Consider the following 23,669-nt stretch of genomic DNA (forward strand, 5'->3'; position numbering starts at 1 on the left):
CTGTTTATTATAGTAAAAATCCCTGTTGAAGTTGCATTGTATTGGTAAGTTACTTCAAAGAAACATGACACCAGTTTTATGTTCCATTCCAGCACCAGGATACTTTGACCATGCTGCAGAGAGAGTTTAAGAGGAATGGAGACAGAGGCAGGAAACAGGGTACAGAAAGACTTGGTACTCTGGTAGGGTGATCTGGCAACTAGGAGTGCTTAGTGAAGCTAGAACACAAGCTGCCTGACTCAGCACTGTCCCAAAAGTGGGTCATAATCTAACACTGTAGGATACCTACTAGTTTATTCTTCAGTTTAGGGAAAGGGAGTGCCTTTGGGCAGAAACTGTAAACATGTTTCAGTCAAACCCACCTTCTTCTAATCCTTCTTCTAATTTGGTGTTCTAGAGTAGCTATAACTTAGTAGCCCCAAGTATCATAATACTTATGAGTGAGTTTAAGCAAGAAAGTTTGTTTTTCATGCAGGTACCCTTGACACAATAAACAGTGATAGAATAGGGAAAAGAGATCACAGGGTGTAGACTGACCAGTGTGGAGCCATTTTGGATCATCACTCATGATCAGCTCACTCCTTTGCAGTTTTCTTATAAGAGAAATAGTTTATGTATCCTTATAATTTTCTAATATGAGGGACAGTCATTTTAGGATAGAGCAAAATTCAAAGGCCTTCCTCACCAATTCCAAGTCTTTAGTGATGAAAATTAACCAGAACTGTACATCGAGCTCACAGGTAGTATCTGCTGTGAATAGATATAACTTCAATATAAGGGCCATTAGACTAAATTGAGTAAGTTTAATCTAGAGAGAATTTGGATGTGTATCATGTTTTGTAAATCACATACAGAGACTATACTTGAGAATCTATTCCCCTTTGTGAATCATGAAAAGGATCTAGACTGGGAAGATTTCTGTGGCTCCAAAAAAAAAGATGAAAGACAAATGATCTGAAACTTCAGACTTTCACAATTTCAATTTCAGTTCCAATGTTATGAGGCCCATTGGAGCACCTTGTTGGAAAATCTAAAATCTACCTGTGGGTCCATGCCTGCCCCTTCTTTAAACCCGATATTGTACAGTCAGTGTGGTACTTAGAGATGCCTTCCCCTTCCAAGTAAATCAAATAGTGACCTATATACTTGTTGTTGTTGTTTAGTCACTAAGTCGTGTCTGACTCTTTTGTGACTCCATGAACAGTAACCCTCCAAGCTCTTCTGTCCATGGAATTTCCCAGACGACAATACTGGAGCAGCGTTTCCTTCTCCAGATGATCTTCCTCACCCAGGGACTGAACCCATGTTTCCTGCTTGGCAGGAAGATTCTTTACTGCTGAGCCACCAGGGAAGCCCTGATCTATATACTTACTGGGGGATAAAACATTAGTTTCTAACACTATTTAATGTTAGTCATTTAATGTATATATATATCAACAATAAAACAACCATCCAAGATATGAGGGACCTCAGCAAGTTAGAAAAGAGTTGCCAAGCTGAATAAAAGGAGAAAAATTTCCCTTAATTAAAAAAGGAAATTCAGTATAAAATTATCATGAACTGGTCATGGTCTCAGACATCAAATAGAAACCCATGTAAATTATGTCTTAGAGATTTAAGCCCAGACCAATAAAAATCCATTGATTAAGTACCAATGAACACAAACTAAAAGTTGAAAAATCACAAAAATACCCATGGAAGTATTCATCATAGGTAAGAGTGATCAGAAGTAAGAAACTGAAAAATCAGACCCACAAATAATGCATATACAGGAATTTTTTGTTTCAAAACAAACTTGTCCAACATTGTTTAATAAATTAACAAATGATGTTAGAAGCTTTATCAGTCAGCTTGGGATACCATAACAAAATACTCAGGTTGGGTGGCTTATATGACAGGAGTTTATTTTCTCAAAATTCTAGTTTCTGGGGAGTTCAAGATGAAGGTGCCAGCTGACTCAGGTAGAGGGATGCAATGTCCAGATTCGAACTGAAGAGATCCTCAGGAGTTTGCTCTGGCAAGCATGCATCATCTCCCCCAAAAGAGGCTTCTCATTCTGGCTCTGTAGGTGACTTGGGGGATTATGGAATCTCATGTTCCTTCTCTGGGAACATATACCTACCTCCTTGTTTCTCCCTCTACAACGCTTCATGATCTTGGCTCTTAACTGAAACTTAGTGAAAGGTATTGGCCTTAGACTGCTTTTCTTGTCCCTGATCCTTTTTAATCCCTTACCTTCTCTCCTTCCAAGTTCAAAGCACAATCCCCTAAGTTCTCCTCACTGTGCAGTCTCAAACAGGTACACTTAATTTAAACAGCTTGTGTAAGGGATCTGTTTTTCATTCTTTTATGTAAAACATAGGTATTAAGTTACTATCATCCTCCAAGTACTGAGTGCTATCTATATGAGGTACTCTGGAGACCGCAAAGGAAAAAAATAGATAAATAATCCCTATTTTTAAGATCCTTAGATTTTAAGAGAGGTGACAGAAATGTTAACCAAGTATAATATTGTCAGGAAACATTTAACAGGAGGATTCCTGTGTGCTGTTTTTTGTCACTCATAAATCCTCTGTTCCTTATCAGTTCCTGGTAATGAGTGGAGCGGCACGCTGCTCCCAGGACTGAGGTCATGATATAAAATGTATGTGTGGATTTCCTTCAGTAAACATTCTCCTTACAACAAAACTGCTTAGTCACGACCCTCTTTCTTAAGATGTGAATTGTCTTCTGACATTATGACCATTGTTAATTCCTTGTTTCCTTGATAACAGTTGCTGTACGTCTGGTTTTCTGATCTTTATCATTGTTGAAAGAAATTCCTTGTACAACAGCCTATATATACTCACAGAAAGATCATTAAAGCACCCTTGCTCCACCAGAGACTTGGGTCCCCGTGTTTCTCTCTCTCTCTCTTTCTCTCTCTCTCTCTCTCTCCCTCCGGCTAATTCTCTGGAGTGTGGAAGCCCACCGAGCTCACTCTCCTGCCCGGGCTTTCAAGACCTCATCGAGAGGATGCCCTGCGCCTTTGTGAGCAGTGCAAGCCCTGTTCTAGGGTTTTATTGGTTCTCTGCATAAACCAGGGAATACTAGCTTCTTTCTCTCTTTCACTTTCTTATCATAGACTCTGGACCACCAGGTTCCAGTCCATTAAAAGGCCACAAAATATTATCATGTATTCAGAGCTATAATCAAAGTGTTGTCAACCTTGCTGTTTGAAGTGTGGCCTTCAATTGAACAGCATTAGTGTCATTGTGGAGTTTGTAAGAATTGCAGAATCTCTTGCCCTAGCCTCAACCTACTGAATTAGAACCTATATTTTAATATAATGTACACATGAGACACCTGGGGATACCAGTGCTGCTGGTGCATGAATCATACCTTGAGATATGAGGCTGTACAAAGAGAAGGATAATCCTGCCTAGCTGAGGGAAGCGGTGAAGATGTCACTGAAAGCACCACAGAAAGAGAAAACTTTGCTTAGCAGATTTGGGGAGAGGACAGATGGATGAACAGTCAGGCAGAGGAGATAACACAAATAAAGACATAGGGGCATGAAAAGTATGTTGGAGAATGGAAAGTAGTAATTGTATTGGAAAAATGGATGAACTTGAAAATGTAGGCTGGGACCATATTTTGAGAAATCTTTTTATTTTAATTTTTTGGCCATGCCACATGGCATGTTGGATTTTAGTTCTTCAACGAAGGATTGAACTAGTGCTCCCTGTGTTGGAAGTGTGACATCTTAACCACCAGACCGCCAGGGAAGTCTGAGAAATCTTTTATGCTATGAAAAAGACAGTAGAAAACGGGGGTTCCAGAGGTTATTTGAGTGGAAGAGCAGTAAGATCATATCTGTCTCATTGGAATGAAGAAGGTAGATTGAATGGGAGAAAGCCAGACCACAGCAAGCAATAATCCAGGCATGAAATAAGAGCTGGAACTAAGACAATGGTTGTGAGAATTGTAGATACTTTGAACTCAAGTTTGTATGAATTTGTTATGCAGCAATAGATAACTAGCTCACATTTTACTACCTGGGACTGGGATCCAGAAATATTTAAGAATGTGAGAGCAGTAATGAAATTAGAGAATAGGCAGTGACTGGAAGTGTTTTGAAAAGCATACATGAGAAAGTGCAAATTTCCTTGAACAGACTTTAGTAGAAATCTGGACTTTCTGGATGCCCATGGTGGGGACACCAAAGAAAGTGAGGAACATGTATTGGAACCTGGGGAAGGAAAATCCTTGTTACATAATGACAGAAACTTAGTTATCTCCATCAGCTATGTGAAAAGAAAAAAATTATAAGTGATGAACTTTAGCTTTTATAGCTAAGGAGATTTCCATAAAAAGTGTAGAAGGTGCCACCTGATTTATTCCTGTCATTTATAAAACATGGGAGAGGAGAGCAATAACATGAGGGAAGAACAAAACAGGACCTAATGATTTTGAAAAATCAGCCTTTCCAGATGGCAAAAGATATAAATGGATTCACTGTTGGGAAATCATGCTCTAGAGAAAAGACTGAGGCTGTTAATATACATTTTGCAAAAATGTCTTGAAGATCAAAAGTTAGAGTATTTAGCTACACTAAGGATTCTTTCAAGAGATTCAGAGTGCATCTCACAGATCCTTTCAGTTGTGGTCAAAGAATGTCACCTGCTCTGTGTGTGTGTGTGTGTGTGTGTGTGTGTGTGTGTTAGTTGCTTGGTCATGTCTGACACTTTGCGGCCCCATGGACTGTAGCCCTCCAGGCTCCTCTGTCACCTGCCATATCAACCAGCAAAGAATGTTAGGGACATCAAGTCAGGAGCCATTGCAGTTGCCCCTGTGTGCCCTGAGGGGATTTAGGATGCAGAAAAGCGGAATACTGGCCCTAGATAGCTAAGGTGCATATCAAAGGAATAGTTTTAATGAGCCCAGATTCTTGCATCTTCCTATACACAGAAAAGCACTGAATTCATTAACTTGAGATGTCTGTTTTTCTTTAATTAGCAGTATTCTTCTGACTACCTGATTTTTGTTGCAAAAACTACTTTTTAAAATTGATTTTTATTGGAGTATATTTGATGTACAATGCATTGTTAGTTTCAGATGTACAGCAAAGTGAATTAGTTATACATATACAGTGAAGTGAGAAATAGATTTAAAGGACTAGATTCATTTTGATATTTGGCAAAACTAATACAATTATGTAAAGTTTAAAAAATAAAATAAAATTTAAAAAAAAATTAAAAAAAAAAATAAAGGACTAGATCTGAGATAGAGTGCCTGATGAACTATGGACTGAGGTTTGTGACATTGTACAGGAGACAGGGATCAAGACCATCCCCATGGAAAAGAAATGCAAAAAGGCAAAATGGCTGTCTGAGGAGGCCTTACAAATAGCTCTGAAAAGAAGAGAAGTGAAAAGCAAAGGAGAAAAGGAAAGATATAAGCATCTGAATGCAGAGTTCCAAAGAATAGCAAGAAGAGAAAAGAAAGCCTTCCTCAGCGATCAGTGCAAAGAAATAGAGGAAAACAACAGAATGGGAAAGACTAGAGATCTCTTCAAGAAAATCAGATATACCAAAGGATCTTTCATGCAAAGATGGGCTTGATAAAGGACAGAAATGGTATGGACCTAATGGAAGCAGAAGATATTAAGAAGAGGTCGCAAGAATACACAGAAGAACTGTACAAAAAAGATCTTCATGACCCAGATAATCACGATGGTGTGATCACTCACCTAGAGCCAGACATCCTGGAATGTGAAGTTAAGTGGGCCTTAGAAAGCATCACTACAAACAAAGCTAGTGGAGGTGATGGAATTGCAGTTGAGCTATTTCAAATCCTGAAAGATGATGCTGTGAAAGTGCTGCACTCAATATGCCAGCACATTTGGAAAACTCAGCAGTGGCCACAGGACTGGAAAAGGTCAGTTTTCATTCCAATCCCAAAGAAAGGCAATGCCAAAGAATGCTCAAACTACCACACAATTGCACTCATCTCACACGCTAGTAAAGTAATTCTCAAAATTCTCCAAGGCAGGCGTCAGCTATACATGAACCATGAACTTCCAGATGTTCAAGCTGGTTTTAGAAAAGGCAGAGGAACCAGAGATCAACTTGCCAACATCCGCTGGATCATGGAAAAAGCAAGAGAGTTCCAGAAAAACATCTATTTCTGCTTTATTGACTATGCCAAAGCCTTTGACTGTGTAGATCACAATACACTGTGGAAAATTTTGAAAGAGATGGGAATACCAGACCACTTGACCTGCCTCTTGAGAAACCTATATGCAGGTCAGGAAGCAACAGTTAGAACTGGACATGGAGCAACAGACTGGTTCCAAATAGGAAAAGGAGTACATCAAGGCTGTATATTGTCATCCTGCTTATTTAACTTATATGCAGAGTAATGGCACCCTACTCCAGTACTCTTGCCTGGAAAATCCCATGGACGGAGGAGCCTGGTGGGTTGCAGTCCATGGGGTTGCTAAGAGTCGGACACGACTGAGCAACTTCACTTTCACTTTTCACTTTCATGCATTGGAGAAGGAAATGGCAACCCACTCCAGTGTTCTTGCCTGGAGAATCCTAGGGACGGGGGAGCCTGGTGGGCTGCTGTGTCTGGGGTTGCACAGAGTCGGACACGACTGAAGCGACTTGGCAGCAGCAGCAGAGTACATCATGAGAAACGCTGGGATGGAAGAAGCAGAAGCTGGAATCAAGATTGCTGGGAGAAATATCAATAACCTCAGATGTGCAGATGACACCACCCTTATGGCAGAAAGTGAAGAGGAACTAAAAAGCCTCTTGATGAAAGTAAAAAAGAGCAGAGTGAAAAAGTTGGCTTAAAGCTCAACATTCAGAAAACCAAGATCATGGCATCTGGTCCTATCACTTCATGGGAAATAGATGGGGGAAGCAGTGGAAACAATGTCAGACTTTATTTTTTGGGGCTCCAAAATCACTGCAGATGGTGACTGCAGCCATGAAATTAAAAAATGCTTACTTCTTGAAAGAAACGTTATGACCAACCTAGATAGCATATTCAAAAGCAGAGACATTACTTTGCCGACAAAGGTCCGTCTAGTCAAGGCTATGGTTTTTCCAGTGTCATGTTTGGATGTGAGAGTTGGATTGTGAAGAAAGCTGAGCGCCAAAGAATTGATGCTTTTGAACTGTGGTGTTGGAGAAGACTCTTGAGAGTCCCTTGAACTGCAAGGAGATCCAACCAGTCCATTCTGAAGGAGATCAGCCCTGGGATTTCTTTGGAAGGAATGATGCTAAAGCTGAAACTCCAGTACTTTGGCCACCTGATGGGAAAAGTTGACTCATTGGAAAATACTCTGACGCTGGGAGGGATTAGGGGCAGGAGGAAGAGGGGATGACAGAGGATGAGATGGCTGGATGGCATCACTGACTCAATGGATGTGAGTTTGAGTGAACTCCGGGAGATGGTGATGGACAGGGAGGCCTGGCATGCTGTGATTCACAGGGTCGCAAAGAGTCGGACACGACTGAGCGACTGAACTGAAGTGATACATATATCCACTCTTCTAGATTCTATTCCCATACAGGTCATTTACAGATTACTGAATAGATTTCCCTGTACTACACAGTAGGTTCTCTTTAGTTACCTGTTTTATAGTGTTGATCCCAATCTCCCAGTTTATCCCTCCCTGCCTTTCTCCCTTAATAACCACAGTTTGTTTTCTGCATCTGTAACTCTATTTCTATAGTTTTGTAAATAGGTTCAGTTGTACCATTTTTTAAGATTCTACATATAAGTGATATCATATGATATTATCTTTCTCTAACTTCACTCAGTATGATAATTTATAGGTTCATCCATGTTGCTGCAAATGGCATTATTTCATTCTTTTATATATATGTGTGTTATATATATGTACCACATCTTTATCCATTTCTCTGTTGATGGACATTTGGGTTGCTTCCATGTCCTGGCTATTGTAAATAGTGCTGCAATGAATGTTGGGGTACGTATATCTTTTTGAATTATGGTTTTCTCCTGATATATGCCCAGGATTGGAATTGCTGGATCATATGGTAGGCCTATTTTTAGTTTTTTAAGGAACCTCCATACTGTTCTCCATAATGGCTGTACGAATTTACATTCCCACTAGTGTGTAGGAGGGTTCCCTTTTCTCTACACCCTCTCGAGCGATTTTTGTTTGTAAATTTTTTAATGATGGCCATTCTGAGTGGTGTGAGGTGATACCTCGTTATAGTTTTGATTTGCATTTCTCTAATTAGTGATGTTGAACATCTTTTTATGTGCCTCTTGGCCATCTGCATGTCTTCTTTGGAGAAATGTCTATTTAGATCTTTTGCCCATTTTTTGATTGTGTTGTTTGTTTCTATATTGAGCTGCATGAGCTGTTTGTATATTTAGGAGATTAATCCCTTGTCAGCTGCTTTATTTGCAAATATTTTCTCCCATTCTGAGAGTTATTTTTATCTTATTTACAGTTTCCTTTGCTGTGTAAAGACTTTTAACTTTCATTAGTTCCCATTTGTTTATTTTTGTTTTTATTTTCATTATTCTAGGAGGTGAATCAAAAAAGATCTTGCTGATATTTTTGTCAGAGAGTGTTCTGCCTATGTTTTTGTCTAAGAAAAAACTCCTATTATATGCCGGCCTCTCCCTTACCTCTTTGGAGTAGTATGTCAGCATTTTCTGAAAGTGTGTCTTCTACATTTAGGTCCTCAGCAAGTCCATAAAATAAAACATAGTTCTTAGGCTTCCCTGGTGGCTCAGTGATAAAAGAATCCACCTGCCAATGCAGGCGTTGGATCACTGATTCAGGAAAATCCCACTTGCAGCGGAGCGACTAAGCCCTTGCACCACAACTATTGAGCCTGTGCTCTAGAGCCTAGGAGCCACAACTACTGAGCCCATGTGCTGCAACTTCTGAAGCCTGCGTGCCCCAGAGCCCATGCTCCGCAACAAGAGAAGCCGCTGCAATGACAAGGCCGTGCACCGCAACTCGAGTGTAGCCCCTGCGTGCCACAACTGGGGAAAAGCCCATGTGGCAACAAAGACTTAGTTCTCATTTGTAAAGGGGAAATCATTTGTCAACTTAGATTCAATGAGTAATCAACTTATTCAGGCCTAGTTACTTTGTTCACTTGAGAAAATTTTGTTCATTTTTAGAGATGTGATATGATATCACATCCTCTAGGAAGTTTTAAAAAATCTAGATCAGGTTAGATTATAGTCCTCCTGTGCCTACTTCAAGGATAACATTTATCTCAATGGGTTCTAACTGCTTCTTTCCTAAATGCTGCAAAGACTTACCTTATCTGACATTATATTAAGTGCTGCAACAGAGAGCAAAATGGATGTGGTTCCTGTGTGAATGGGACTCTCAGTCTAAGAGGAAACAGATACTAATGAGATAATAAGTCTGAATGTATAAACTAAAACTGGAACAGTGAGTTGAAAGAAAGGTATCTTTGAATCTTTGAAGTCAGATAAGAAAGGAATGTAACCTAGACTCAGGGAGTGGTCCCTGGGAAGGCTTTCAGGAGGAAACAACGTTTAGCTGAGATCCAAAAGGTAGAATTAACTGGGAACAGAGACAATAAATTCTTCCATGAGTTTCAATAATTTCTTCCATGGAAGAACATAATTCTTCCATGTAGGAAGAACATGCAGATTTTTACAAATTGAAAGAATACCAGTGTAATTAGAACTCAGAGTGGGACGAGGAGCATCATGGGAAATGAGGCTGGAACAATAGTCAGGTTTCACAGCGTGTGTAGCTTTGTGGACTATCTTAATGGTTTTATACAGGGCGTGGCAGATGGTTGACTCTCTTCATGAAGACCACTCCTACAACCTTCCTAGATCCACAGTTTAGCCAGACTCTTCAGGAAGTCTCTAGAATGCCTGTCTTTATGGAAACAATCTTATCTTTGTCCTGGCAAGCCTGAGAGGGAGAGATGAGGCCCAGCTTTATAGTGCTTGGCTCAGGCGCTCCACGGGAAAAGAGCAAGACATTTTTTAGTTCTACCAATCATTTACGTACAGCTGTTGCTACAGGAATACCCTGAAATCTTTCACCAAGAGTAGAAATTTCTGAGGATCCAAATAATGGAAGAAACTTCACCTCTACCCTAGATACATTCTCAAAAATAAATAGGTGATTATCTAAGATGAATATAGCTAATGAGATGGCTAATAGAAAACCAAGTCCAGCCAGACTTCATAGTAAAGAAAATATGATTTACTTTAAATCCCCATATGATTAGTATCTTCAGATGTGTGGTCTTAGGTCACAGCTAATTCTCCCTGGGTATTTTGCCAAAGAATGAATTTCTTGAGAACCCAATGAAGCAGGAGAGGAGAGAAGGTGAATTCTCACTGTGCTCACTGTTGGAGAAATTTTCTAAGAGTCAGAATGATCCAAAGATAAATGTCATATCAGTAGATTGTGAATCAAATTTTTAAAAGTAAGCTAGAAGACCAGTTGGGGGAATTATAGAGTAATTCAAGTGTGAAGGTTGGGCTATGTGATCTTAATGGCTTCTTCTCACCAGGAGAACCTTAGGGACAGAAAGTATAATGTGGAAGAGTAGCTACAGAATGGAGAACATTGAGAACTCAGAGAGAGAAAGAGGCTGCTGGTAAAAAGCATTCAGTACCCAAGTCTCCTGCATTGCAGGTGGATTCTTTACCAGCTGAGCCATGAGGGAAGCCCAATAAGGAGGAACAGAAAGACTTAATTTTGTTTGGAGTGCAAGCCACTTGGGAAATTGCACCTGATATGATCTGTGTTTGGGGACCAGGGGAAAGAAATCTGACAATGCATCCTTTTCAGGAACTCTGACTTCCAATTTAAACTCAGGTCTGCTCATCTAGTCAACTTCCCTTGAATGTGTTTTCCCGGGAAGCACTAACATTATCATAGTTTGGATGGATATTAGTTATCTATTGCTGTGTAGCAAATTTTCTCAAAATTGTGTGTGTGTGTGTGTTTGTGTGTGTGTGTGTGTGTGTGTGTGTGTGTGCATGCTCAGTTGAGTAGTTCAGAAGAACAAATATCTGTTTTCTTCACAGTTTATGAGGGTAGATTATCTGAGAGAGGCTCAGCTGGGTGGTTCTGATTCAGGGTCTCTCTTGAGGTTGTTGTCCATCTCTCAGCTATGTCTATAATCAAATCCAGGCTCAAAGGCAGCTGGAGAATCCACTTACAAACTCATTCATTTGGTTGTTGACAGGCCTCCATTCCTTGCTGGCTATTGGTCAGAGACATGCATTTCTTTTTTTTTTTAATTAATTAATTTCAATTGGAGGCTAATTACTTTACAATATTGTAGTGGTTTTTGACATACATTGACATGAATCAGCCATGAGTGTACATGTGTCCCCCATCCTGAACCCCACTTCCACCTCCCTCCCCATCCCATCCCTCAGGGTTGTCCCAGGGCACTGGCTTTGAGCACTCTGTTTCATGCATCGAACTTGGATTGGTGATCTATTTCACATATGGTAATATACATGTTTCAGTGCTATTCTTTCAAATCATCCCACCCTTGCCTTCTCTCACAGAGTCCAAAAGTCTGTTCTTTGTCTCTTTTTCTGTCTCTTGTATAGGGTCATTGTTACTATCTTTCTAAATTCCATATATATGCATTAATATACTATATTGGTGATTTTCTTTCTGACTTCACTCTATTATACAATAGGCTCCAGTTTCATCCACCTCATTAGAACTGATTCAAGTGCATTCTTTTCAATAGCCGAGTAATATTCCATCGTGTATATGTACCACAGCTTTCTTATCCATTCGTCTGCCAATGGACATCCAGGTTGCTTCCATGTCCTAGCTATTGTAAACAGTGCTGCGATGAACAATGGGGTACACATAGAGACATGCATTTCCTAACACACAGCTGTGTTAAGCAGACTTCTCCACAGCCTGCTTGAACAGCCTCATTTCATGGCATCTGGCCTCCCACAGAAGAAGTTATTTAAGAGGAAGAGAAATGTGAGCAGGTAAGTGAAATAATTCTCTAAAAGAAGCAGGATTCATATCTAGAATAATATTAAGATCTTTTATAACTATATTAGTAGGAAGATAAGGTGTCCAAGTAAAAATGGGAAAAATAGTGAAAAAAAGAACTTCACAAAAGAGTATAAACAAATGGCCAATAGGCTCATGAAAGCTATTCAATTATCAGGAGTTATTAGGGAGATAAAAATTAAAACTCACAATGAGAATCTGCTACAGTATCATGAGCATGGCTAAAATTATAAAGGCCGAAAATACCAATCATTGTCAAGGTTGTATGCAGCAAGTTAAATGATCTAAAATTTATGCTGGGAGTGTAAAATGACAGAGCCATTTGTAAACTGGCTTAGTCAGTTTAGTTATAACAAACATTTACCATACAACTTTTAGCTATTTATCCGAGAGAAATGACTTAAGCTGTTCCTAGAAATATTTATACATGAATGTTCCTAAGAGTGTGATGCGTAATAACCAAAACTGAAAATAATACATCTGTTTGTCCAACAAATTTTGGTATGCAGTGGAATGCTACTGAATTTCTTCATTCCAACTCTTGAGAATTAATACTCAACTAAGGTCCCATTAGTTTCCCAAATAATTATGTACTGACACATGAAAGTGAAAGTGAAATTCACTCAGATGTGTCTGACTCTTTGTGACCCCATGGACTATACATTCCATGGAATTCTCCAGGTCAGGATACTGGAGTGGGTAGTCTTTCCCTTCTCCATGGGATATTCCCAACCCAGGGATCGAACCCAGGTCTCCCTCATTGCAGGCGGATTCTTTACCAGCTGAGCCACAAAAGAAGCCCAAGAATACTTGAGTGGGTAGCCTATCCCTTCTCCAGTGAATCTTCCCGACTGAGGAATTGAACCAGGGTCTCCTGCATTGCAGGTGAGTTCTATACCAACTGAACTATCAAGGGAGCCCATACTAATACATTCAGTTCAGTTCAGTAGCTCAGTTATGTCCGACTATTTGCAACCCCATGGACTGCAGCTTGCCAGGCTTCCCTGTCCATCACCAGCTCTTGGAGCTTACTCAAATTCATGTCCATTAGGTCGGTGATGCCATCCAACCATCTCCTCTGTCATCCCCTTCTCCTCCCACCTTCAATCTTTCCCAGCATCAGAGTCTTTTCTAATGAGTCAGTTCTTCATATCAGGTGGCCAAAGTATTGGGGTTTCAGCTTCAGCATCAGTCCTTCCAATAAACACTCAGGACTGCTTTCCTTTAGGATGGACTGGTTGGGTCTCCTTGCTGTCCAAGGGACTCTCAAGAGTCTTCTCCAACACCACAGTTCAAAAGCATCAATTCTTTGGCACTCAGCTTTCTTTATAGTCCAACTCTCACATCCATACATGACTACTGGAAAAACCATAGCTTTGACTAGACAAACAAAGCAAAATAGTGTCTCTGTTTTTTAATATGCTGTCTAGGTTGGTCATAACTTTTCTTCCAAGGAGTAAGCATCTTTTAATTTCATGGCTGCAGTCGCCATCTGCCGCTCAAGAAAATAAAGTCTGTCACTGTTTCCATTGTTTCCCCATCTATTTGCCATGAAGTGATGGGACCAGATGCTATTATCTTAGTTTTCTGAATGCTGAGTTTTAAGCCAACTTTTTCACTCTCCTCTTTCATTTTCATCAAGAGACTCTTTAGTTCTTCATCTCTTTCTGCCATAAGGGTGGTGTCATCTGCATATCTGAGGTTATTGATATTTCTTCTGGCAATCTTGATTCCAGCTTGTGCGTCATTCAGCCTGGCATTTCTCATGATGTACTCTGCATATTAGTTAAATAAACAGGGTGACAATATACAGCCTTGACATATATTTGGATTTGGAACCAGTCTGTTGCTCCCTCTTCAGTTCTGTTGCTTCTTGACCTGCATACAGATTTCTCAGGAGGCAGGTCAGGTGATCTGATATTTCCATCTCTTTAAAAATTTTCCAGTTTGTTGTGATCCACACAGTCAAAGGCTTTGGTGTAGTCAATAAAGCAGAAATAGATGTATTTCTGGAACTCTCTCATTTTTTCAGTGATCCAGCGGATGTTGGCAATTTGATCTCTGGTTCCTCTGCCTTTTCTAAATCCAGCTTGAACATCTGGATACATGCAACTATATAATAATCTCTCAAAATGCTGAGTGAAAAAAAGCTAGATAATAAAGAGTACACAGCATATATCTATTGAAAAATGAGTCCACAGTGACAGAAATTATATAATTATATAATCAGTGATTATAAGAGGTAGGGGTTCAGAGGATATTGACTTCAAAGTAACATAAAGATCATTCTGAAATGATGGAAATATTCCATACCTTCTATTATTATGGTTACATAGGTTGTGTGGTATACTTTTGGTAAAAATCATGGAAATATAATTCATCTATATAATTTTATATTATATAAATTATACCTTATAAAAGTAGATTTTTGAAACAAGAAAACCTTTATAATATGTAAATGTTTTTAGAAATATGAGGGAAAATTCACAGAGACAAAATAATACTTGGAAACTTTACTGCCCTCCTAGTCTTTGATCAACTACCCAGGCAAAAATAATAGATAAGAATAATATAATTAATCCCTTTAATTACATATCGATAGACATCCATATAGATAGATACCTATATGAAAATTTTAAGTTCAGGGAAAGTATTTTATTTTCTGTTACCTTTATAACACTTGTGAGAAAGGGCCACAATGATATGCCTCAAATAAAATCTAAATACATTTCCAAACAAAAAATTATAGAGATCACTTTGTCAAAATTCAATGCAAAAAGTCTAGAACTAAATAACTGAAGTGTAATTTTAAAAGCTATTTTAAATTTGAAATTTCTCTACTAAATAACTTTTAAGTTAAAGTAGATAGCAAAAGAAAAATTAAAGATGATTTTTAAAATGACAACCTTCTCAAAACCATGATATGATGTATGGTTAAAGATGAATTCAGAGGGGAATAAAGTCAGAAGTTCATAGAGTTTCATAGTTTATTAACTCAACAGGTATTTATTGAAGGGCTACTGTGTTCAGAATTTTTCTGCAATCCAGGGATATAGATAAATATCCATGCAACTTCTCTCATAGGGTTACATGCTAGTGGGAGTACATAGACTAACTAAATATATAACATTTTAGACAGTGATAGGTTTTATGTGGATAAAATAATGGTAAGCTCTATATTAGTAAAATAAGCTGAATGTTGGTAGAGAGTGATCAGAGCCATTTCACATATAAGCATACAAGAAAGCCTTTTCTGAAAAGGTGATGTTTCAGCAGACTTCTGAAAGAAAGGGAGTGTGTTAGTCATGCAAGACATTGAGGGAATAGCATGCCAGGCAGAGAAAATAGTAAATGTAAAGACCTAGAGGAAGTTGGGAGTAGAGCAAGCAGTGGGTTAGGAGGCGATCAGAGAAATGATATAGAGTCAGGTCATATACCTCTTAGACTAAGGAAAATACAGATACACTATATCCAGAATGAAAAAGAAGATATAGCCTCAAATATGAAATTTTAAATTATAATGAAAAAGTCCAATTTGCTAATGCATGAAAGTGAAGTCATTCAGTCGTGTCCGACTCTTTGCGACCCCGTGGACTGTAACCCACCAGGCTCCTCCGCCCATGGGATTCTCCAGGCAAGAGTACTGGAGTGGGTTGCCATTTCCTTCTCCAGGGGATCTTCCCGACCCAGGGATCGAACCCAGGTGTCCCGCATTGCAGGCAGATGCTTTAACCTCTGAGCCGCCAGGGAAGCCCAAAAATTCCACAGAAATACATATAAAACAAGAATATATATTATTCTATATATTAAAACAAAATAATAATATAATTGAGTAACCTTGGCAGAAATTGAAAACTTTGCTAGGTACTATGTTATAAAAGAACTCAGTGAGAAAATTTCACAGGTGAATTACATCAAGCTTAAGGCAGAGATAATTTTCACAGTATTTGCACTGATTTAAAACAGAAAAAGTTCAAAAGTTTATCAATTCAGGTGATACAATTGCTGTAGCCCCAGTTATAGACTTAACAAAGGTAATACAAAATCCTACATAAATCACAAGCAAATTGAATTTGGAAATAAATTTTAATACATATCCTCTGACAAAGTAGAGTTTATTAAGAAACCACTGCAATGCCCCAAGTGTTTACTCTGAGATGTGGAATCAGTGGAGAATTCTGTACCTAAGGGAGGCATGGTCTGATCTATCTTTATGTAATATTATGAAGAGTAAAGAATGAGTGGGAACAAGGGTCATAATTCTATGAGCTTCTGAGGAAATAACTAGAATCAGTAGGTAGTAAGGATGGTGTTCTAATTAAAAAAACCCACTTAGGGCTTCCCTGGTGGCTCAGTGGTAAAGAATCCACCTGCCAGTGCAGGGAACACAGGTTCAATCCCTGGTCTGGGAAGGTTCCACATGCCACTGAGCAACTAAGCCCATGCGCCACAACTACTGAGCCTGTGCCCTACAGCCTGGGGGCCATAACTCCTGAGCCCATGCGCTGTAACTACTGAAGCCTGCACACCTAGAGCCTGTGCTCTGCAACAAGAGAAACTACTGCAGTGAGAAGCCTGTGCACCACAACTAGAGAGTAGCCCCCATTCACTGCGATTAGAGAAAACCCTGCACAGCAGCAAAGACCCGGCACAGCCAAAAATAAATAAATTATATATATATATATATATTTTTTAAGTATAATCCATTTAAAAAAAAAACAACAAAACTGACTGTCCACCAGTGAAATGGGCTGTCCAATCATCTTGGAAGTTACAGTCAATAGCTGGTATCTAGCATTTCCAACAGATACCAAGAATGTTGATGCTGGGAGATTTCTGCATTTAATAAGCCTTTAGACCCTATGACATCCCAGATTCCTTCTAATACTGAATGCCTCTAACTCTACAGCTGGATCACCTCAGTCTCCCCTGGTTAGAACATAAGCCCCATGAATGCAGGGGTTTTTGTCTGTTCTGTTCATTGCTCTTCCTGGAGCTAAAATAGTGTTAAGCCTACAGGAGAGACTCAGTGATTGTTAAACAAGGGAATGTCTCTGTTAAACTTATTTCAGGCCTCTGAGCAATGCACTTTTCTTCTCTGCACCTCAGAAAGTAAAACATTGGATTAGATGGTATCTGATGATCTTTCCAGGTCTACCAGTCTGTGATCCCCTTTCAGATTGTTAGCCACTGCTTCTAAAGGGCTTTGCAGGCTGTGGGGGGTATGAAGAGTGACTGTTGGGAGGTAAGGCAGGAATGGGACATGGGTAAGGAGAAATCTGAGTCAAGGAGAAGAGAACAGATAACCTCTGGGTCTGGGGACCAGAGCACTCCCTGAAAATAAATGTGAATGTCTCTTTGAGATGCTGAGGGTTCTAATTCCAATAAGGGTTTTTCACTTGACACTGAGGGTACATGATGCTGATGACCCAGCCCAAGCATGGTGTCATTGCCTCATTTGAGCCAGCCTGGTCAACAAAGTGTTTACAATTCCCTGAGTTTCTCATGGGAAAAACAGCATAAATAGCAGCAACTGTCCTTTTAACTATATTGAAAATATATTTTTATCTTGATGAAGTGCAAAATGCACTTCATCAAGATAAAAAACATTTCTTTAAACAAAGAGTTCCACTGAGGTTCAGTATTACCACGCACCCTCCAGACACCCACAAGTCAGCAACCTCATGTACTCCTGAGGTTTCACAGAACAGCTGACAGGTTGGCTGACAGGGTCCAGATTTGCTACCAGCTAAGTCAATGAGATATGTGTCATATTTATTGAATACAGAATCAAATATAAAAAGATGCACTATGGGTAATTGCAATGATTTTATTCTGCATTTGCCTTTATTTCAAGCAAAAAGAAATGTTTTCAGTATCAAGAGACATGCATATATGTGTGTCTTCCTTTCAATTTTTCTTTTCAATTAGTTGCTTTCATGCAAATTAAAAGAAATGGAGTTCAGCTTCTTGGTGACCTAGGAGGAAAAAAAAGAATAGAATATTAGTACTTATTAATAATGAGGCTCTTGTCATGTACTATCTCAATTACTTTTTATATTAATGATGAAAGGTGGGTACGATTGTTGCCTTCAAGTTATATGGGGAAACCAAGGCTCATGGGGTAACTGGGTCTGCTCCAAGGTTACATAGTAAGGACAAACACAGTATTTGAACCCAAGTCTATACTCTGAATTCAGATGTACATGACATTGTAGGGCTTACTCCAAAGGGAAGGCTCTCTGCCTTTCAAAGTAAAAAACTAGAATAATTACAATTATAACTGCAAAGAAGTTATTTTAAATGAATAGGATCTATACTTCCTCTCAGTGTCACAATAAGACACTGGAAAATATAAATGAATAGAGGGGTTTCAGATATTCAGACTCTCTATTCTATGTCTAGACACTGGGGCCAGCAACTCTGCTGTGGATTTTTTTATGATATAGGAAGTGTTAGAGTGTGGGCTGTACCCCTGCAATACCCAGCCATTTGCCCTGCTATCTGAGGTATTAGCATGCTCACCTTTCTTCCTGGAGTCATTTCACTGCTTAGTGCTGAAGGTCCCTGCGGCGCCGGCCAAAGGCTTTGGAGCCCACGTTGGTGGACATGACGTTCCTCTTAATCTCACTCTCAGATCTGCTTAGTGAGCCTGCCATCTTATGGATCACACAGGAGGCCCTGTTACAGGATCTCTTCTGGGCAGTGATGCTGATTTGCAGAATGGAGAAAAAGAGAAAGTCTGTCAGTGAGAGGTTGAGGGCAAGTGCTACCCCACAGTAATTACTGCTCTGAGAGGCACCAATGAACCTTAAATATTTCTTCTAAGCACAAAATCACAGCAGAAAATCATAGAGCATAAGAGAAAATGCCACAATCATTCTCCATTTCCAGGAGTGTCAGAAAAACCAAACCCTCTCTGGACAACAAGCCATGGAACACAGAACTATAGCAGCCAATCTTTTCTGTGCAAGTAAAAACCTTGGGATTCCCATGTGGCTCTGTGGTGAAAAAAAAAAAAAAAAATCCAGTGCAGGAGACGCAGTAGATGTGGGTTCAATTCCTGGGTTGGAAAAATTCCCTGGAGGAGCAAATGGTAACCCACCCCAGCATTCTTGCCTGGAAAATCTCATGGACAGAGGAGCCTGGTGGGCTACAGTCCATGGGCTTGCAAGGAGTCAGACATGACTGAACATGCATGCAAATGAAAACTTAACTAAGCTTAGGTGACTAGAGAGATTACAGTACCACACCCAACCTCATTCTTAAAGACTGTCTGAAGGATGCATCCCATTCTCAGGGACTCAGTGTTCTTAGGAAAAGAAAAACTCCCCTGTCCCCCTGGAAAAGGATCTTCCCCAACCAGGGATTGAACCTGGACCTCCTGCATTGCAGGCAGACTCTTTACCAATGAGCCACCAGGGAAGCACTGGACTGCCAGACAATTTCCAGAGTGAGCGATTCCACAGCTTCCCCCACTGCTTTCAGAAAGGCATCTTTTTACATGTGGGCAACCATAGTCCCTTCACATGATCTTTGTCTTCAGTGGAGCCTGTAGAAGAGCTGGACCCCAGGCATGAACAGTGACAGCTTGCTGGCTGCCTGGCTAGCTATATTCTCTCCTACCTGTCAGGATACCCCTTCCTGGTAAGCCAGGGGAGAGGGTAAGAGCAGAGTGGAGGGCAGAGCCTTACCGGAATTCCTCTGTATCCTGCTTCAGTTCACTGGTCTTCATCTGCACATAATTGTTCACCATTGCAGCCAGTAGGAGGCACATCTCCTTCTCTGTGAGTGTAGCAGGATCAAAGTCATTCTCCAAGACTGACCTAGGGAAAAGAAGCAAGTCCAATACTGGGTCTGAGTCCCTGCCTACCTCCACCCTCAGGGTAAGCAGCCAGGTTTCCTGGTTTCTGCAGCTTCCCCTGAGGATGTGGCTGCTCCAACTGTCAGTGGAGGAAATGAGCCCATTTTCTATCCAAAAATTCTGCTTCTCCAGCAGTTAGGCTCTGGTGTGACCTCCAAGAAATGGTTTGCTGGAGACTGATGGTTAGATTTTCTGGATCTTTATGAGCTCAGTGTTAAATGCAGCTATTGTTGAAAATTAAATGATAATGGCAGTTTGAATCTGAAAATGGTTTCAGTTTAATAAATATAATTTGAATGAGGATGAGAAATTAGATGACTAGATCACATATCAGACTTAATGACAAATGTATTGGCCAAGCAGTTAGGAGATTAGGGTGAAATCTATTTTTCAAATTATGGTTAAATTAGCAATTATCTTTGTTCAAGATACAAATGTTTGGTAAAAGCAACAAAAGTATGTTATGAAGTTCAATGAGTTATATGAAACTTATAATAATGAGTACTGTTTTATGCCTATTTGTAAACTGTGTGCTACACATCCTTGTGTTATAAAAAGTTTATGATAAGCTTTATATACAAGTGTACATTCATACATTACCACCATTCATCCCCTGCACCAGGAGCCAGTTGTTAAAGATTCAGCACAGCACAACTGAGAACACAGCACTTACGGGAAGTGAGAGGGCACCTGGTGGGACTGTCTTACCTGAATGGTGCTGCCTGGAGCATGCCTGCTTGGTACACGGCCAGGAAGCTGAGGACCAGGAAGGGCAGAAACTTCCAGAACCCCATGACGTCTCTCTGCAAGGGGGAAAGTGACATCACCACCTGCAGCAGTTCGTTTAGTGAACCCAGAGACCTGGGCTCTACCCCTACCTCGGCTTCTAACACCCTTGCATCCTGGTTTCAGGCTGGTCATTTCACTCCCCTTCACCATCGTTTCCTGTTGGCCAGGACTCCTGGAGGACAGACAGGGAGTACCTGTCTCCACAGCTTTCCCCCTTGGGCCCCCCAGAGCTGTCCTGCTGGAACGGGGCTTTTCCTCATATCTCACTGGGGAAGAGGGTTAGAGAGGAGTTATCACTGCAGTTGGAATCCCTGAAAATTAAAAAACCAAATTCTACCTGTCAGCCACTCCACACTATGGCAAAGAGGACCCTGTAAAAAGCTGGGAGAGTCTCGAATTGGGACCCGGGCTCCCAGAATCTGCAACTGGGGCTTGCGTTTAATAGTTACCCGCCCCTCAGTCGTTGTACCTATTTGCCACCCGCTTTGGCTGGACCAAGTTCTGAACCCATGGAGCAAATTCTGAACCCATTTCCCACGGACCACTAGGCATGAGATGTGCTCCGAGAGCGCTCGGTCCGCACAAAGTTATTCCTGCTTCCTGCTCTGCGGGTGGCACCTGGAGAGCTCCAAAATCTAGAAATTGACCTAAGCACGTGTGCAGCGGGAGAAAGCAAGACTGGAGCCCGGTGTAGCAAGGGGACAGTGGAGCGCAAAGTCCAGGAACTGAGACCATACAGTGTTACCTATGTGGAGAAATCCTTGGGAAGAACCGCGGAGTGACACAGAGTGTGATGAGAACGTGGAACCACACTCTTGATACCGGAAAGGGGATCAGGTAAGAAAAAGTAATGAGGAAAGGGAAGGGAGGGGGAGAGAATAGAATCCAGCTAAGCTGAAGTCTCCAGACTTACCTGGCAACAGGGACTGGGCGGCTTGGAGCAGAGGAGGGAGCAGTGACAGTAGCCTTGGCGGTAGGCGATGGCACTGCAGAAGTGACACGATCTGGTAATGCCTGCCTCTGATGCCTCCAGCACCAGCAGCGGCTCTTATTTCCGCAGCTCTGCGTCTGGGGTGGTCCAAGAGCTCCAGGCAACCAATGACGGGAAGGATCCTGAAGCCCCAGAATGATGGTGTCACTATTTGCGTCCAGAGCCTGGAGCATCCAGGAAGCCCACCCCAAGTGTATTTGCATTGAGATCACTGATGGCAGGGGTGGGAGGGTTGGTAGGGACCCAAAAAAGAATACACGTAAATGTGACCAGCAATTTGAGGACAAATTGACGTCACGGTAAATTTCACCTGTTCAGTTCCTTGAGTTTTGAACACGTCCTACTCCATCCCCAACTGTGTGACGATCTTGTAGGGCAGCATCCAACATTACATGGAATCCTGGCTGCCCTGCAGTCTCACAGTATCCAAAGTGATGCTTTGAGGGTTAATGTACAGCAGAGTGGACGATTCTGTCCCCAAACTAGGGGACACGTCTGATTCAGGCAGCTAGAATGATACACAGAGGGATGGGGCTTCTGGGAATCAAGAAATGGAGGGGCAAGGACTTTGTCAGACCTGAAGTCAGTACCAGCTGTGCCAATATAAGCTAGTAAGATCATAGCAAATTATCAGTGCTTCAACACACTTATCTTTGAAATGGGGACTATATTCCCATCTTGAACACGTGTTTTTTTTTTTTTTTAATTAAAAAACTCAAATGATCTTTATTTTAGTATCTGACGTTTCTAGCGAAAGGCAACCGATCCCAGTTTAGCCTTACAGCGCTCTGAGCACCCTCTCTTCCATTTTTGCGATTGAATTGTGTTCGTGTGTCTGAGGGAGAGTCAAGCTAGAAACTGTTTCCCTCCTAGGTGGGGATCTAGAAGAGCTTCCTGGTCCGCATAGGGGATTCCGTAAGACTGCAACCTATACTATGGAAATTTCCACTTCGTTTTCTGCCCGGACTCGCAATGGGGGGTCCAAACATACAGGTAAGAAGGCCTGGATGCCCCGCTGGCACTCAGCGCGGAGATTTAAGGCATAGATGTTTCCTAAACCTCGAGGCAAGTACTGATCCATCCCCTTCCTAACCAGCCATCCATCATCTCTCACCTGCCCGATCCATTTCCCGATTTCCCCACAGTTTCCATGTGCTTCATGCCAAAATATCCCGACGGCATGTGATTCCAGCTCTGCACTCTCACCCTCCTCACTTCACACTTCCATCCATACTCTTTCCCACACACAGTCTCATTTCTGTCTCTAAATGTGTGCCCACTCCCACACCACCGGAGCTCAGAAAACAACACTGGCGCACAGGGGCATCCACGTGGGTTTACTTTGTTCAGTCCCAAGCGTCTTGGGTTCCTATGCACACGACCGCAGTAACACCCAATTAAGCAGCATGTCGACCTTCGTACACCTTCCACAACTAAGCTGCAGAACCTTCTGCCTGATTTTTCGACTTCAAGCCCTCTTCGACGGCCCTAAGAGAATAGAGAGGGCTGCTCCCGGGCTACAGGGGCGCCAGGTCTACTGCACATGCGCAATCTGCTGTTTCTCCTACAGATGTCCCAGCACTGCGAGCACATCGGCCACATCGCGGGCCAACGGTGGGCTGCAAGGACCCCAGCTAGGTGATTCTGCCAGGCAGAGCCGAAACCAGCCCGGGTGTGTGATGAGTGGCCCAGGCCACAAGTCCACGTCCCAGTCCAGGGTTCAGAAACCACTGCATATCCTTCGATACACGGCCCTCGCGCCACACCCCTTCCCCTTTCAGGTTGGTGGTCTCAGGGTTCAGAACACCTAACTTCCAAGAGGCCTTATTCCAGTTTTCTGCTTCTTAACCCAGGAGTGGCACTGATGCAAGAAAAATAAAAATCTCGGGGCTGGGGAACTGAGTATCTAAAACTCAGTCGCCTGAGGGTCAATTGGCAGGGCGGGGTGGGGAAGGGGGACACGGAAATGGAAGAACTCGTTGGTT

At 41.3% G+C, this 23,669-nt stretch overlaps 1 protein-coding gene across 1 annotated transcript; it reads right to left on the bottom strand.

Annotated features, from left to right (window-relative positions):
- Positions 1-17,962: 17,962 nt before the first annotated feature.
- On the bottom strand, positions 17,963-21,788 carry LOC102407248 (calcitonin receptor-stimulating peptide 2). The gene is made up of 5 exons (XM_025265957.2): positions 21,607-21,788; positions 20,613-20,707; positions 19,735-19,866; positions 18,566-18,751; positions 17,963-18,018 (listed from the first exon to the last, which is right to left on the bottom strand). Exons 2-4 carry the CDS (start codon positions 20,696-20,698, stop codon positions 18,592-18,594), a joined length of 378 nt encoding a protein of 125 aa, XP_025121742.1. The 5' UTR covers positions 20,699-20,707; positions 21,607-21,788; the 3' UTR covers positions 17,963-18,018; positions 18,566-18,591.
- Positions 21,789-23,669: the final 1,881 nt, after the last annotated feature.

This window comes from Bubalus bubalis, chromosome 16 (assembly GCF_019923935.1).
Source record: "Bubalus bubalis isolate 160015118507 breed Murrah chromosome 16, NDDB_SH_1, whole genome shotgun sequence".
Taxonomy (NCBI): Eukaryota; Metazoa; Chordata; class Mammalia; order Artiodactyla; family Bovidae; genus Bubalus; species Bubalus bubalis.